This window comes from Bacillus rossius, chromosome 6, assembly GCF_032445375.1.
Source record: "Bacillus rossius redtenbacheri isolate Brsri chromosome 6, Brsri_v3, whole genome shotgun sequence".
NCBI classification, from domain to species: Eukaryota; Metazoa; Arthropoda; class Insecta; order Phasmatodea; family Bacillidae; genus Bacillus; species Bacillus rossius.
Window position 1 is genome coordinate 40901672 of NC_086334.1, and position 17988 is coordinate 40919659.

Sequence of the window (17988 nt, forward strand, 5' to 3'; positions counted from 1 at the left end):
GTAGGTAAAATTATTCCTGTAAGACATAGTGAGTGGGCTAGTCCCATTGTGGTGGTACCAAAAAAACAGGGGGGTGTAAGAGTATGTGTAGATTTTAAGGTGGCCTTAAACAAAGTCCTAAATGTTGATTGTTACCCGCTACCAAAATTGGAAGATATTTTTGCTGGGTTAACAGGGGGTAAGATTTTCACTGTATTAGATTTGAGCAATGCGTATCAGCAGTTAGAAGTGGGGGAGGAATCTAGGCCTTACCTCACAATGAATACTCACCTAGGCTTGTTTCAGTGGACAAGTTTACCCTATGGCGTAGCTAGTGCTCCAGCCATATTTCAGTCCGTTATGGATAGAGTGCTGCAAGGATTACCTGGGGTGGTATGTTACATAGATTATGTTTTGATTGTGGGAACATCAATAGATGATTGCAAGCAAAAAGTATTTGCTGTACTAGAGCGGTTAAATGATCATAATATTAGAGTTAACCTGTCGAAATGCCGCTTCTATGGTGAGTCAGTAGAATATTTAGGGCATAAGATAGATGAGTATGGAGTTCATCCTACCGATGAAAAGACTGAAGCCATTACACAAGCAGCCAGACCTTTAAATGTAACACAGTTAAAATCCTTTCTGGGTCTGCTGCAGTTCTACCATAAGTTTTTACCTATGCTGTCCAGTAAGATGAAACCCCTGTATGACTTGACTAAATGTGGCAGCAAGTGGATTTGGAATGCAGAGTGCCAAACAGCCTTTGAGGCAGCGAAGCAAATGTTAACATCCAATCAGGTATTAACGCACTTTAACCCAACAGCTCAAATTGTGGTGGCATGTGATGCATCCCCATATGGAGTTGGTGCTGTGTTAAGCCATAGGATAGAGGGGAATGACAAACCTGTGCTTTTTGCATCGAGCACACTTTCAAAGGCAGAGCAAAACTATTCACAAATCGACAGGGAAGCGTTAGCCATAATGTTTGCGGTAAAACGTTTCCACAAGTACATTTATGGTCATCAGTTTGTACTGGTGACAGATCATCAACCTTTAAAGAGACTGTTGGGCCATGATCAGGCCATTCCTACCTTAGCACATGCACGGCTTCAGAGATGGGCAGTTATCTTAGCAGCTTATAATTATAAACTTGAGTACAGACAAGGATCATTAATGGCTAATGCAGACGCCTTATCTAGGTTGCCCCTGCCGGGGAGCATAGATAACTGCATTTTTGCTTTCACAAACATTCCTGATTTACCCCTCAATACAGATGATGTTTGTGAAGCTCAACGTCAGGATGTAGGAGTAGCAAAGGTAATAGAACTCACAAAACATGGATGGACAGATAGGTTATCAGATCCAAACTTGAAGCCATTCTTCATGAGGAGGCATGAACTGTCGTTACAACAAGGATGCCTTATGTGGGGAAATAGAATAATTATACCAAAACAGCTACAAGAGAAAGTCATTGAAATGCTACATGATCAACATCCAGGAATTGTGAGAATGAAACTGTTAGCACGTGGTATGGTTTGGTGGCCTGGTGTTGACCAGGACATTCAAAATAGAGTGCAGACTTGTGAAGCCTGCCAATGTACACAGAATATGCGCAAGGAGATTCCAACAATGACCTGGCCTCAAACTTATTCAGTATGGGAGCGAATTCATTTGGATTTCTTGGACCAAGGAGGAGAAAAAATACTCATTCTATGTGATCACTTTTCTAAGTGGGTGAGTGCCTGGGTCATGAGTACTACATCAGCGGGGAAGGTCATTGAAAGGTTACGTTCATGTTTTGCCATTTTTGGAATTCCAGGTGCTATTGTCTCTGACAATGGGCCTCCCTTTAACTCTGAAGACTTCATATCCTTTTGTAAAGGAAATGGCATACAGGTGTTGAAATGCCCACCGTATCATCCCAAATCGAATGGACTAGCAGAACGGGGGGTTCAAACATTAAAACAGGCATTGAAGAAACAGGTCATTGATGGAACACTCAAAAATAAGCATGTAAACATCCACCATAGGTTAGAAGAGTTCTTGTTTGTTTACCGAAATACTCCTTGTACAGTAACGGGACAGACCCCGGCGGAAGTGATCTTTAAAACAAAACCCAGAACCAAGCTGAGCATGTTAAAACCTGATAAAAATAAAACCAAAAAGTGTGAACGAAGGCAACCAATAAAGGATGGTGTTCCTTTATATGAAGTAGGGGAAAAGGTCCTGGTGAAAACAATAGGAGATAAAGTATGGAAATGGGTTCCAAGTAGAATTGTAAAAGTCTTAAGTTCATTGACATATTTGGTGTTATGGGGAAGTAACCAAAGAAATAGGATAGTGCATGTGGATCAAATCCGGAAATCACAGTTACCAGATTGTAGACATCCAGTAGTGTCAAACAATGTGGTTAGTGACACACTGGCATGGGGGCCTAAGTTAGGAAACTGGGCAACATCAAAGCGTGGTAGTGGGGAAGGAATTGATGACGAAGTGAGGGGGAGGGTTGCCACAAAGGTGGTGCCTAAGGAAGGAATACCGAAAGAGCTGTCTTCCTCAGGACTACTTAGAGAAGATAGCCATAGTCCACCCTTCAAAGGCTTTGTATCCCCCACTTCAGTGCAAGGGGAAAGCAGACCTAGACCAGACAGACGGTCAACACGATTAGTGAAACCTCCAGTAAGGTTAGATTTGTAACATTATTTGTGATTGTTGAGAAATGCAACTTGTCATGTAATATGTATTTATAGTAGGGTAATATACAACTGTACTATGTATTTTGGAGATCATTTGATCTCAAGCTCATAAGGAAGGATGGGATTGTAGTGTATAACGGTTGGCAGCAAGGGCGGACGAAAAAGGTGGGGTATGACGGGCCAAGATGGTGGTTTTGTGATGTGTAGACGAGTGTGTGATTTCCTTTGGGAATAGTAATAAAGAACCTAACAAGCACCTTCCTCCCTACCCCATTTTCACCCAACGACAATAAACATACCAGGAGTTAATAGTTTTGCGTACATGTTCATTATTCGTAAAACACGGTTGAATTTGATCAAACCCAGTGTACTTAAAAGTGTTCGAGTGAAAGTTCCATTTCACGTAGAACTTTAGTTTAATTGTAGAATTGCATTTATAGCAATACTAATATGTTCAAGATCCAGGGGAAATTTAAAGATTAAAAAAAAAAACACGTACAGTAGAGTCCCGCTAATCCGAACTAAATGGTATCGAACCCTGTTCTAATTAGCAAAAATTTGGATTAGGCGGAATTTTCTTATACTATAATGCCATTTATGGTCTTTATCGGCGTGGGCTATTTAACATCTGATGTGTGAAATGTTAAAGATCAGATACAAAACACACCTTTATTATTTAGCGTATTTAGCATAATACGTATAAATACTACGTGAACATTTAAGCACTATGTACGTAATCATTTTTTTTTTCTTTTTAGTTGAAGGAGAAATAGATAAATCATAATTTTCTTATGTACATATTAGTAAATGTATGACATTACTTGAAAAAGAACTTGTTTTTTTTCTTTGCTTTTCAAGGCTCGTAATTGTTATAAAAATATATTTCTTTTTTTCGTCCCAGCTCTGTTCGGATTAGGCGGATTTTCGTATTAGCGGGGTTCGGGTTAGCGGGACTCTACTGTAGTTTTTAACTGTGTAAAAACGTTGAACTCGCTGCATTGAAAAAGTAACGCCTGGTGAAAGAACAGAAAGCCCCCGGAGGGGACCCGACCTTGCTCTCGAGCACGTCCACCAGGTAGTGCAGCAGCGTGGTGCCCTTGGCGGCGCCCGACTTGGTGTCGGCCAGCCGGTTGAGCGAGGCCAGGCGGAAGCCGCAGGCGTCGCCCCTCGCGCCGCGGTTCATGTAGTTTCCCAGCGCCAGCACCAGCTCCAGCAGGCGGCGCAGGCGGCGCGAGCGCGCCACCTCCCGCGCCGCCTCCATCACCGCCCGGATGCGCGGCTGCACCTCGCCCACCCACACGCCGAACCGCTTCTTGTGGTGCAGGCTGCGCAGCCGCTGCTCGTAGTGCGGGATCCTGCCGGCAGGCGACACACGCTCTCTCTCACAGCGAGGGCGAAGCCGCCTCAACACCGAGGAGGGCCATTCTTTAAACACTCCCTGTTTCATGGGGGGGAGGTAGCCCATAATGCTGACAACAACAAAACAATGTCAATAGTTTATAAGAATAAGATAACAATTCTCTAAACATAGCTTCTTGCCTTCTTGTTCGTGCAAACAAAACAAAAATTTAACCTGTTGTGACCAGCTCTCTGGCCTAATGAGTAAATCACCCTTGAATTATATTTTTTTTTTGTTTTATTTGTAGTTTTGTCTTACAATGTTTTTTTTTATTAAGCTATGTATTTGTTAGATGTGAAAAACATTTCTGCTGGTAATATTTTTTTTTGTTTTTTAAATTTACATTTTAGACGTTTTCAAGGATCTTAATTTTAAAAGAGACTTCAAAACAGTTCTTAAAAGAATTTTTACAGAAGTTGGATGTAAAAAGCTGAAGTTGATTTGTTTTTAAGTATTAGAGTAATTGCAGGTCGCACGGCAGTTGTAAGCATAGGTAGGTGCAAATAACTGCTCTGAACTATAAATCTTCCCAAGAAAAGCAGCATTGCCACATCGACCTCGAGTTGTAACACTTCATTCAACTTTTAATCTAATCTTGCAGTTTCAAACAAATTTTTTTTTTGGAGTATCCTGTTTAAAACCATCTTCTCTCATTGCTTCATTTATCTCGTAACTCCTGATGCTTAATGGCCCCACCCACCGATGTTCACATGTTAAAACACCATTAATTCATTAATGAATGATTAATCCAATAATTGAATCATTAAATAATTATTAGTTCGTACTGCTCACTTGGATATTTCGTAGAGGAACCTGTCAGCCCGCGCCAGACTGTCTATCTCCTCGCTGTGCTCTTCGAGAAGTGCCGACTCCTCTGCGCTGGGCGTGAACTTCAGGAGCTGCTCCACCATGTCTATGGGCAGCTGGTCCTTGCTGTCCATGCTCAGGATAGCCCTGAGAAAAACACAAGCTTGCTGTTGGTGTTTGTCACCGTTTTGCTTCTGCGCTGGCAACGGCAGTACCCCATCTTTTAATCATTTTTTGAGGATTTTTATTCAATTGCATGTGAAATGATTCCGGCCAGAATAGAACTGAATACAAGTTACAAGATTGTCAATAGATTTGCTAATAGATGTTTGGCCTGCAATATGTAATGGATATGTGTAAAAAAAAATTGTAAAAAAAAAATACTGAGTTGCTACGTCTGCTGTTCTCTGCAAGAACCACGTTGAAATAAAAAAAAAATTATTTAACACAGAAACATAAGATATGGCCATCTCTCAAGTGATTCAAAAATACCATAAATTTTAACCTGCCAAGATATTTGGCGTGGGCAATAAAGGGACTAGCCCTTAAACCCTTCTTGGCAATCAGTACAGCAATGACCTATCACCTGCAGATGTCTTCGTCCGACATCTTCAGCTTGGACAGGAGGATGGTGCAGTTCTGGGCCCTGCGGCCATCGATCACGGACAGAATCTTTGTGCGGCACTTCCCCAGCTGCCGGAGGTCTTCCACCGATCCATCGTTCTGACAACAGCACGAGCCAACTCGGGTGTTTCCAAAGCAATTTCAAACAACAAGAAATGTTCAACAGTTGTACCACCAGTACTGTGACCTACCAATGGACAGCTTGGCCCAGCACATTCAAGTTGATTTTGAATTATCAAGACTGAAAAAATTAAGTTGGTGTTAGAGGAGCAGTTAGTTAATTTTAATTATATGTGCATACTGATTGCATTTAGATTAATGACAACTGTTATTTTACTTTTTTATAAGATCAACAAGCATATAATTCAGAATGCACTTCTGTTAAAGTAAGACAAGACTAAAAGTAAACAGGTACGCTGGCAGGAGATAACAATTTTTCCTATATAAATTGAATAAAATGCCTTGTCCTCTGAAAAATTATATTACAGACCGAAACTGTAGTAATTAACCTTTCATCATTTTCCTTAATGTTAGTATTTCCGTACAAACGAACCAAATTGTAAAACAGTGTCAAACGATTCATGTTAAAACCAGTTTCATCATAAAAACTGGTTTACTCTGTTTCATTTAAAATAAGCTAGCTATCTACAATATGTAATTGTTTCATGGTTTGCAGTGTGAACATCCTGAAAAATTAAATTACATGTTTGCTATACAAAAAAAAAGCTTAAATTTTTTTTTTAAGGTCTTTCTCGTTACAGTGCTATGTTCTAACAGAATTAACTTACTCATTATAACCATTTTGAACATGTAAAACATTCTAGGTATAAAAAATTTTCTGGTTTTTAATTTTAAATAATCAAATCAAGAAATTATCCCCACATTTTGATTTTTTTTTTTAGAACCTAAGGATGCACCTGAGAACTGACAGTACCTTGGACACACTTGGACAATCGGTTAAGAAAAATGTGAGAGAAAACTTTGCAAGTAAATCAAATGTGGTAATACTTCTTTCATCCTCAAGACACGACAGCGAAACCAATCTTAAAAGTGAGTGAATTCAGTAGTTACGTTATAATTATGTATGTATTCCCAAAATAGGGGCGTCAGTCAAAGTTTGGCCTAAACGTTGGAAGCTGGTAAGGCAAGGCAGACTCACCGCGACACCGTTCTTCTGATACGCGCAGAACAGCCTGTCGATGCTCTCGAGGTCCATGGCAGTGTAGAGCTTGCTGTCGTCCAGCTCCGACCAGATGGTGCCGGTCACCTTGGTGTCGGGCAGCTTGGACCAGTTGAAGGACTTGAGCGGGTTGGACGGCTGCGGGACGTTCTTCCGGGGGACGTCGGCCCGGGCGGGAGGCGCGCCGACGGACGAGGGGGGCGGAGGACCGGGGGCCTGCGGTGGGGGCGGGGGGCCAGGGGCCGGCGGCGGGGGCGGGGGGCCCTGGGCCATGGGCGGAGGCGGCGGGGGAGCCGGGCAGCCCCCCTTCTCCGAGGACAGCCTGCTCACGTCCAGCGAGCACGAGTCGCCGATGGTCGTCCTCAGGCCGACCGCCTGCCGACACGCACACAGGCTTTCAAGAGTTTGCACGGGATGTTTCAGTTGTTGCAGTAATACACATCCAGTCAGTAATTTAAACTTTAAGAATTCTTAAATAGAAGGCAAAAAATTTTTTTTGGTAAAGAATGTCAAAAAAAAATGCTAAAAAAACTCCCACGATTCATTACAACCAGAATGCAACCCAGCTTTCCAGCAAACTGCCTTTAAAACAAACAACTACATACCTCTTAACTACAAGAAAGCAAGACACTCAAATTCTGCATCTTATCCTAAAACTTATTTCCATTAAAGTTGTTCAGTTTAAATGGTGTCCAGCAAAGAGACAAAAACACTGTTCAAGATAAGGTGTTGCATTATCGACAGGTGCTTGAATGAAAATTCATACTTCGATAGCTGAATTATAAACTAAACTGCTACAGATTCATGTAGCTCCAGACTTAAAGTATAATATATCAATGATTATTAATATGATCATTTTAAAAGAATACAAGCTGAAATACCCAGCGTTGCCCGGGCTAAACTACCATGTGAGCTAATTTTTTGGAAAACCTTGTTCTCAATTCATGTCTACATAATATAAAGAACACCCTGCTGAGTTTTCAGGACTGTAGGATATATAGGTATTTACTTGAAAAATATCCCCAAAACCCCCTTTAGAGATGATTTTTGTAAAATCCATTCTTAGCAGATTTCTATGTAGCAAAATAAATATACGTGCCAAATTTCAAGTCTGCAAAACTTATTGTTCTAGATAATTTTAGGTGTCTGAATGTTTGCTATAACACAAAAAAAAAAAAAAAAAAAGACCCACCATATCTTGAACAGAATACATTAAGTACATCAAGAAACATTTAGTACAATTGAAGCTCTTCAATCCAGCACTGTCCACTTACGCAAATTCTCTATTATTACACAGATCGGGCAGCTCGAATTTTGAATTTTACGGTTGGTTATGGGCGTTCACTGACACTGACCACGAGGTTGTGCCACTATGCAATGCAATATCAATATCTTTAAAAAGTGTTAAGCTTCTGCGTAGCTTTTTACATATAACAGCTTATTAGAATTTTTTTTTAAAATAATTGCATTGTATATCAGGGGGTACACACAAATCTGCAATAAAATTTCCCTGTCTTTTCCTTAACTTTCCAAGACCAAAATTTAAATTTTACCCAATTACAAATTTTTTTAAAAATAATTTACCTATTTTGCTCTTTTTTAAAAGAAATAACAAACATGCAGCCTCCACCATTCCTACAGATGGTCTAGAACTATAAAATAAGCAAGAAAATTTAAACAGAACAATCATATGCCACTTTATAGTGCAAGTGACTGTGCAAAACACCATTTCAAAAATAATATTTCACAGTCTGAGATGGACACATTAAATTTTCCCCCTGAAATCACTTCCACTGGGGAATTTCCAAGATTTTTCCAGGATTTCAAGTTAATTTCCCAACTTTCCCTCAATTCCAAATTTCCTGATTTTTCCTGACTTTCCAGGATGTGGAGACCCAGTAATTTTAAAACAATTCTGTAAAATTGCTGGCCCTGAACAAGCAAGAAGAAAGTGCTTCCACCACACGTAACTGTAGGCATTGGCGTAGCTGTGTTCATAAAGTTGGGGGGACAAATAATGATTTTGATGTCATGTAAACCCATTCCCCTCTTGCTAAGACGGGGGGGGGGGGGGGGGGGGGGGGAGTGTCCAGGGGTCCTCCACCGGAAAATTTAGATTTTAAAAGTGCAAAACAGCTCTTTTTAAGCAGTTTTTTGTATCTAACCATTGGATACATCAATGTTAAAATTATTATTGTTTCCTTAAAGATAAAATTTGATGAGTGAAGAAATTACAAATAAAGTTGGGCAGAATAATATTATAAAATAAAAATATCACGGTCTAGAAAGTTGGGGGTGGACAGTCCCCTCCACCCAAAAAGTTCAGGGGGACACGTCCCCCCTGTCCCTACGCCCCTGACTGTAGGACTGCATGAACACACGAGAGCCGCTGACCTTGGCATCGTCGGGCAGGCTGCCGGAGCTGACGAGCCTCTCGAGCCGGTGCCTCTCGCCGCGCTCGCAGCTCACCAGGTGGTCCAGCTCGCTGGCTCGGTACTCCAGCTCGGAGACGCGCTGCCTGGTCTCCAGGTGCCCCGCTGTCTCCTTCTCCAGGCGCTCCTTCACCCGGCCCAGCGTCGTCTCTATGTCCTCCTGCGGGGGGCCGCCACAATGCTCCACAGTTCCCTCGCACCCTTACACAAGCCACAAAGTGCCAACAGGTGGCCTTCAGCCCTGATCCGGCCCGCACCAGCAACCTTTCAAACAAGACGCATCAGGTAAACTGGTTTGTGCTGGGCCTCTTAGGGCCGCTTGCAGAGTCAGGCGAGGAGTCAAGTCCAAGAAAAAAACTCGGCAGGTTAATCGAATGGAAGAATTACCTACTCCACTTCGTCCAAGGCACGACTGTGGCAAGCCGGCCTCAGTTTGATTTCACACATGTAGTGAGATGTCAGCAGAAAGTGTTCAGAAGACCACAATATTCTCACTGTAACACTAGCACATATTGTTTCTCTTTATAGAATCTATATACTACTGCATATTGTTTCGAGGTAGATTATTATTAATTTTTTTTTTAGGGTCTTAGGTTTTTGAAGTAAAACTTATTTTGGCATGATTAAAGTAAAATTTCAAGGCCAAACGTTAATGCAAAATCGTGAAATATTGTTGTAAAAGTTTTTGACACGAAAAGGACAGAAATAGGTACTTTGTGTGATGATTCGTCTTTCCCCCCCAAAAAAAAAATTACCAGAGAGATAGATAAACAAAAGAATAACACAGAAAATGTGTGCATGTGTGTCCCTGCATTTCCCGCACAGATAACGCTACCTGCTGTGAATTTCATATTTCATTCAGATATTTGGCATGTTCCAAAAGACAGAATTGTTTGAAGGAACAGTAACATGCACAGTTTGTCTTTATGGCATGAGTATTTCAAAAGTGAGTAATATCTAATTAGAAAATTCTATCCTTTCACTCCGCTATTTTACCCCTTACGATTCACTTAAAACAGTCGAGGTTTGAATTGCCAAAGTAGTTTCACATCTATCATGTGTACAGAGTTACAATTGTTCTTTTTTTTCCTCTAAATAGTTTTTTTAATGAATAATTATTAATTACTTCATCACTTGCCACATATTATAATTACTGATTACTGTACTATTTATATAATCTCTATATATTGTTTCATGGTAGCTTATTTTTAGACTTTAATGTTCTTTTTGTAAACAAAATTATAAAATATATATTATTAATCCTTGTGTGTCTGGCCCTCATATAAGAATAAAAAATTATAAATGGCTCACATACAGAGTGAAACTGGCCGTCACTAATCTACGATACTCACACTATGGTATGACCATGGATGATAATAGAAAATTTTTCCATCCATGCAAGCGCAAATGGCCAAAATACGAGCGTGAGGAGGCCACATTTATATCAATATTAAATATATAAAATCATTTAATTTTTATTTTTGCACTTAGTCTTTGTTAGAATGTACATTAAATTCGTGATTTTAGTTGTTTTTTGGTGATACAAGGTGTATTAACTTGTGATTTGGTGTTGTGTCGTAAAATTACATGCTTTTCGGTGTTACCCTATTTTGGTTCTATCGCAATTCACAATAAAACAGTATCCCTAATTATAGTACAACTGCACAGTTTTTAAGTGTCTGCAACTGTCTTTGTCAGCAGTCAGCGATGAGCTCGCTCCAGGGACGAGCGGGACGGATGCACGACGGCAGTGCCCTACCTTCTCCTGCGTCCTGAGATCCAACTCCTGCTCCTTCTTGGCCAGCCTCGTCAACACCTCGGAGTTCTCCTTCTCGAGTTCTTCCGCTTTGGTCCTCGCCGCCACGAGTTCCTCTTCTTTGGCAAGTCTACCACACAAACCAACACTCACTCTCACTGCACGTTTCATCCTGAGGTCATACGGAGAAACCAACATTACACTAGCATTGCGCTTTCTTCACGTTTTCCAGAGGACCAAGATAAAATTAAAGGAAGTGTGGTATGCAAGTTAAAAAATTAGCGACACACAAAATCTCATAAAACTGTTTTATTATGTTCAATCTCAATAGGCAACAAACATCAGTTCTCCTTCGGAAATAAGTTTGCCAGCATGCCGAAAGCAATTGTATGAGTTGTGTGTTCCTCAATGCTGTAAAATATTCTGTCTGATGAGAATGATTTCAAAATTTATTTTAACAAATCTGAACAGACGGGAAGCTTGCAAAACAAGGAGATTTGTAGGCCATTAGCATTACACACAGGTGCATAACGCAGAAAAATATTAAGCTAAAATATGTATGTAACTAAGGGCCTTTACTAAAGTTAAGGATAAGTTAACACTTGATAACAAAATAATTCTTTACAAAAAAAATTTAATTCAGAAAACTGGTTGCAGAGACCATTTAAAGAAAACAAAATCTAGCAAAGTATGTATCTAAATAAAAATAATAATAATTGTCTTCTATACATTTCAAAAAATTTAAAATAAAATAATTAATTATGATAAAATAAAAACCAAATCTGATAGTTCAAATAACTACCAATATGACTATTGCAACTTAGCAACGCTGTTTGGAAAATGTTGAAATTTCATATAGCTGCATACGTAGTTAATTCATGTGTGAGATTTGAGTACATTTCATTAGTGTAAGGTTAACAGCTATAAAAGGTTCCTAAACCATTCCACTAAAACAAATAAGACCTAATTTTATCAAGTAACCTCCTAAAAAAAAAGACATACCAACATTTTGTTAAAAACAAATTAACATGTATTAAATACTGCTGAGGAATGGTAAGTCTTGGTTTCCTATGAAATTTCAACCAAACTTTAGCTATGACGACCTAGGAATACAGGGAGTTGTGACCACCCTGAAATACTCTGCTAAGGTACACACTCACAAATGGACAACATCCTTCACCCGGATGTTCAGAGGCGACACGTCCGGGTTCTCTCCACTCTCTGCCTGCAGGATGATCTGCTGCATGATGCGGTCGAAAAGAAGCCAGTACTGTGGGTACGCCCCGTGGTCCACTGCACACAGAAAGTCGCACAGTAAACACAAAACAGTACCCAACTATCCCGAATTGCCTCACATTTGTGGGTTTTAGCCACTTTAGGTCGACATTGCAAAAAAATCCAGAACCATTTCTTCCAAATTGACACGGATAAAACCCACAAAACTAGCAAACTCGGACACTGGCCACAAAAGTAATGTTGACTTTTAGTAGGGATGGGCCAATCAATTACTTAACAAATCTTAAAATCCTCATAACCCATCAAATCCTTAGTATTCAAAGCATTCTATTTTCAAGGAAAAAAAGATTTTAGAAAAAAGATTAGAGGAAATTAATTTTATTTAAAAATTCAACGCTGATAACCTCTGAAGTTTAATAGGTCAATTTTATCTTCATATATATGCTGATAACATTTCCTCAAAATATTGTAATTTTAACATGTAATTATATAAATAAAATTACAATATGTATTGATTCTAAAAATTTTGTTTAGGAATAAAACATTGAAAGGGTTAAATGTTTCAACACCATCTTTCATTTATTGTACATTGTTTTATTTTAAAGTCTTATGACCAAGATTCAGATTTGAGGGATATACCGGTATTCAAAGTACTCATTGGAATTCAAATTCAAGATTAGGATTCGATAAAACTGGGATTTGACCCATCGATAATAATCTTTAGTAATTATCCTACGTTGCCTTACCAGAAACTTGACAGTAGTCCTGATACAATCTTTAGCAACACATGTCAACTTTAAATGCTACAATATGGTTTCAAAAATGTAAAAAATGACTAAAATGCATGTTTTCCAAGTAACATTTAGGCAAAAAATACCCACTAAAGATTCCTGAAATTACGTGAGGAACTTGCCTTATCCTTTTAACTTTATTTCTTCAATATATGTTACGGTTACAACACAAACTTCATATTTTCCCCATGCACAATGAGAAGACTGCACACTAGAAGCACCAGTGAGCATCACATTAGTCATTCAACCTCACCGAGACAAATACAACTCAGACAAGGTGGGCCACTTAAGGGAAATATCGTGTCACAACAAGCACAACAGTGAAACATAGTTACAAAGTACTACTTTACTTCAAAGAGTATCTCACTTTGTTATAAAGTATCTCACTTTAAAATATTCCTCAATTTTAGATTATAATTTCTAGAGCCCTACAAGCCATTTTAGATTATGTAAATAGTATAAAGGAATCTCATTATTCATGAGAAAAAAATTGTGTGGTTTTTTGGTACTTTGTAATAAGATTTTACATTGTTCATTGAATAGCTCTCGCAGAAGGGGTACGAAAATGAATGGAAATTTGGTAATGGACAAAATTGAAGAGGCCTTATTATTTACAGACAAGGCGCAAAAGCAAGCATTACAAACTGGTCTTGTTTTAAGGAGTAGAAACAAAATGTAAAAATCACCATCTTAAATTCAACCATTTTAAGGTCAAAAAAGAACATTTTAATTGCTTATTATTGATAGTTTGTCTTTGTTAATGCCCAAAGCACATTCAAATACATATTTTAAAAATTATTTCACAAGGCAATCCCAAAAGCTTCACGTATTCCATTAAATTTTAATGACGTAAAATTTTCAACTAACTATCACAAAATGTTACCTCCAAAAAAAAAAAAGCTGTTCTGTTCAAAATGGCAAGTCAAGTGGTTCCCATTCCTCCTCAACATTTACGGGCGTTCATTTTCCGGCCAGCGAGCTCGCACATCTCTCCTCTGCAATGCTGCATGCCCATGTTTTGTCGCCAGACAGACCGAGAGCCGACCGGCGGCCCGGCACTGCGGGGAAAGGGGGGGAGAGCGAAGGCACTCACAGGGCAGCAGCAGGCAGTGGTGCAGCAGCGACAGGAGGTGGGGGTAGGCGGTGGTGTGGCTCAGCTTCCTGCGCAGCTGGTCGAACATGGACTTGGCGCTCTTGGTGTCCACGTGGTCCTGTGTGGGCGCACACACACACAACCTCCACATCAGTTCACCCCGGAAGTTGCGCAACAGGCCATGCCAATACTTTGTAAACAATTTCTATTTTTTTAACTCAACTCTGAAAGATTAGGAAGCAGACAAAAAATCTGGGTGCTAGCAATAAAGAAAAAAGAAAAGAAAAACATGCATAACATGGTACACGTGATCAGTGGCGGATCCAGGATTTATTTTTGGGAGGGGCTTGACCCAGCTGAGGCTAGGCTTTATCAAGGCAAACACTAAAACAATAGTGGACCCAGATGCTTTTGGAGGGGGCTTGAGACCCTTAGCCCCCCCCTCTGGATCCGCTACTGCACGTGATATATGTGAAACTTTTGTTCATCTATCCGGCTGGGGACGAATGATCGCACAAAAGAGGAGAACGAAAATGAACCCCGCAACGTACATAGCATAGTACTGTCTCTATATCTCTTTTTGCCAAGTCTGTCCTCTACGCGTCAGAAACGTTTCACAACAATGTTTCGCGAAAACGTTGGATTAAAATTTGGTCTTGAAATATGACTCATCGTGCCCAAAGAAGTTTCACTTTAAAAAAAATTATAACAATTGTGAGCAGTTATATTTTTTAGATTTTATTCAAAAAACTTGGTAAATATCAGTAATTCAAGCGCAACTCCAGAGGGAGAGTAGCCCCTCTAAAAGCACAAATTTCACTTCTTTTTTTTAAATTTTGGATAGTATGTTTATCAAAAAGTCTTCCTGCAGCTGCAAATGCCGTAATTAGAATTACTTATTGCAATTTAAACATTGTACCGGTTTTTTGAACCCAAGCATTTTGTATAAGTTTTTTTTAAAACCTAATTGGCTTATGTTTTAAAAATCACTGTATAGTGTTATAGTGATATCTTGACAGAGTTAATCACCAGCAAGAAAAATTTACATGTCATGGTGACCTGGCACCCGGAATTTGTACAGCCCTGGTTATACATGAACAAAAAAATTTCCCATTTAAGAAACGGCCTATGAAAAACATCACTAGTATTACGATGACTTCTACAACCCTTAATTTTGAGAGATAACTGTGGCAATATTTTACAAAAGCATTGCCACAACAAAGTTTCATAAACGAAAATACTACTAGCCTCATGCGTGTTTATACAATGCTTATGTTAGTCATATGAAAAAATTTTGCTTTGATGGTTCACATGATGTGTAGGACAAACTCTTCAATAATTGTTTAGTACATAATTTGCAATGTGTAAAAAATATTAATGTTGTTTTTTATATTTAATTATGAACAAATGAATTAACTTTTGCCAAGGTAACTGATAAAAAAAATTAGTATTTTAGCATTAGGCGAATATAAGTTTATTCGGAATCTCAATTTATATATCGTGAAGTTTGAACTCTGTACCTACTGTATCAGCAAGTACATAGCACACCAAAAATAGTTATAATTTAAATTTTTTATGGATATAAAATTAATATATTTTTTAATGGCCTTAGAAATACATGTTATTATGAACTACTACATGCAAACACAAAAATTATGAAATAAATATCTTTGATAAAATTAACATATTAATTTTTTAATTTAATATAAAATGATAAGTCTCAGGAAATAAATTTTGGAAATGCTAATAAAGATTATTTGCAAAACACAAAAAATTTATAAAATTCAATGTTAGATTGTAACAAATATACATTAGAATATACTACATTCAAGTATTGCCAAATTAAAAGTATGAGAATGTGCATACACATAACTTTCAACAATAAATGACATAAGAAGCCAACGCTCCAAAAATATTTTATATTCTTTTTAGAAGTTTGATTAATGAAAGCTGTAGAATAAAAACTTCCGTACTAGTCTGCATTTAACTCAAAACTGACAAGAAAAAAATACCTTCTCAAATTTCCGTGCCAGCTCTTTTTCATCTTCATTCCTCACCATCTCGAAGAAATCTAAATGCCTAAAAATAAGAGATAAATTATTGATAAGTCCCAAAATTAATGTTTGTACTGTCAGTATCATGATACATAACAATAAAGTAAAATTAAGTGTCTAATTCATGTCTGCGCTGTGAATTTTAAATCACCATTACTAAAACCACAGCCAAAGCCATAGTAATACACCTTGCTATAATCTATTTGATAACATCTAGTGCATGTCATCTCAAATTTCAATTTTATTTTTGGCATATGGAAATTTTTTCAGTAAAACAAGATCACTTTCAATCAACATGGAATTTCTACATTATCTTTTTTTTTTAAATTAACAATATTCACAGCAAGGATATTTAATGGATTATTCTATTTAAAAGTTATTTAACATTTGCAAAGAAAAAGTCCTTTAATAATACCTTAAATGTTAAGTAATTTCCTTTATATTAATTGCATGATATCACTGCTGTGGCTATGCTGTGGAATGAATGAAAAGGAAGGAAAAAAAATTTTTTCACATAAAATTATTTCGTATTTTAAAGCTAGTGGATGGACTAAATTTTTTGTTTGTCCGTTTTATGCATAAACATACACATCAGATGGTTTCCAAATGTATATGGTGATGTATAATGAGAAAAGCATTCGTTTTCTTAATTCAAGCCGCTCATTTGCAAAGATTGTCCTTGCACTTCATTGACAGTCATAGCGAAGACGCAAGGCAACAGGCAATGTTCCAACAGGAACGTAAATAACTAGACTGTCATTTCATTTTTAATACATTTCAAGATGGAAAGTAGGCAAAAAAAAACAACATAAACAGTTTTTAAATACCTGATGATGTACACATATGTATATTTCAATACAAACAGGGGCGCAACAACAGGGCAGGGGGGGGGGGAGAGTATTTTGCCCCCCCTCTGAAATCTTGAAGTGGGGGCAAACGGGAGCAAAGAAAGTGCTGTGTAATCAATTTTTAGATGGTAAAACTGCTTAAATAGCACCACTTTCCACCTTGAAATACAAATTTTCCCGGGGGAGGACCCCCGGACCCCCCCGCTTCAATAAGGGGGGATCGATGATTCTTTATAAAAAAAAAAAGGTATATTGCCCCTCCCCATTTGGCAATTTAGTTGTTGCGCCCCTGAATACAAATAATTCAGTTCATCCAACCGTCAGCATTTTTTTTTGTATGTTCTAACATTACGATATTCAAGATAACATCTATAGTGAAATTTACTCTCCCAGTTTGCCGCCAGGTGGCACAAACGCCCCGATTCCCCCCCCCCCCCCCCCCGGGGTCGCCGTCAAGGGGGCGTGCGCGCGCACCTGTTGAGCGTCTCGTTCTCGTGGCCGCGCAGCTTGTCGATGACCGGCTGGATGCCGAGCATCAGGAACTCGTAGCGCAGGTGCAGCCGGAACTCCAGGTTCTCCTGCCCGGGCCCGTAGTTGAGGACCGCGTTCACGAACGACATTATGGCCGTCTTCAGGCTCACCTCGTCGCGGTACACGCCCGTGCTGCGGTCCAGGTCGTTTATGATGCCCTGCGGGGTGACGGGGACATGGGGCTGGAACCCTCGAGGCACTCTCGCAAAACTGAAGGATCTGTGATCACTCCCAACCACCCGTCTAGCAGCTGACAAACTCGTGTCTTTACAACATGATTAATTTGAATTATTGCTGCATGAAATAATTCATGCAGGGATAAAATTGACACCAGGTTAAAAACAGCCATGAACTATCAGTCATTTAATTAATTACTTTAAGTTGAACACTCTGTAAATAAGCATAATACAAAATTCACGCACACACTATAATTTAAATTTTTGTGAACAACTCTTTTAAATATAAGATATTAAGTTATACAAGATATTTTATGATTTTTTATGTCAAAATATATAAATGTATCAAACAGTTGGTAGTTAATAAGATAAGTTATATATAA

General features: G+C 38.7%; 1 protein-coding gene across 4 annotated transcripts in view; it reads right to left on the reverse strand.

Annotated features, from left to right (window-relative positions):
- Window positions 1-17988, reverse strand: part of LOC134533084 (disheveled-associated activator of morphogenesis 1) — a 271265-nt gene that overhangs the window by 14993 nt on the left and 238284 nt on the right. For all 4 annotated transcript variants that reach the window (XM_063370323.1, XM_063370321.1, XM_063370322.1 and 1 more), the window contains 10 exons: window positions 17373-17587; window positions 16009-16075; window positions 13997-14114; window positions 12037-12169; window positions 10880-11006; window positions 9083-9280; window positions 6668-7063; window positions 5471-5607; window positions 4870-5031; window positions 3730-4033 (listed from right to left, as the gene is read on the reverse strand). In XM_063370323.1, coding sequence (XP_063226393.1) covers window positions 3730-4033; window positions 4870-5031; window positions 5471-5607; window positions 6668-7063; window positions 9083-9280; window positions 10880-11006; window positions 12037-12169; window positions 13997-14114; window positions 16009-16075; window positions 17373-17587 — 1857 coding nt within the window. The remainder of the gene's footprint in view (window positions 1-3729; window positions 4034-4869; window positions 5032-5470; window positions 5608-6667; window positions 7064-9082; window positions 9281-10879; window positions 11007-12036; window positions 12170-13996; window positions 14115-16008; window positions 16076-17372; window positions 17588-17988) is intronic.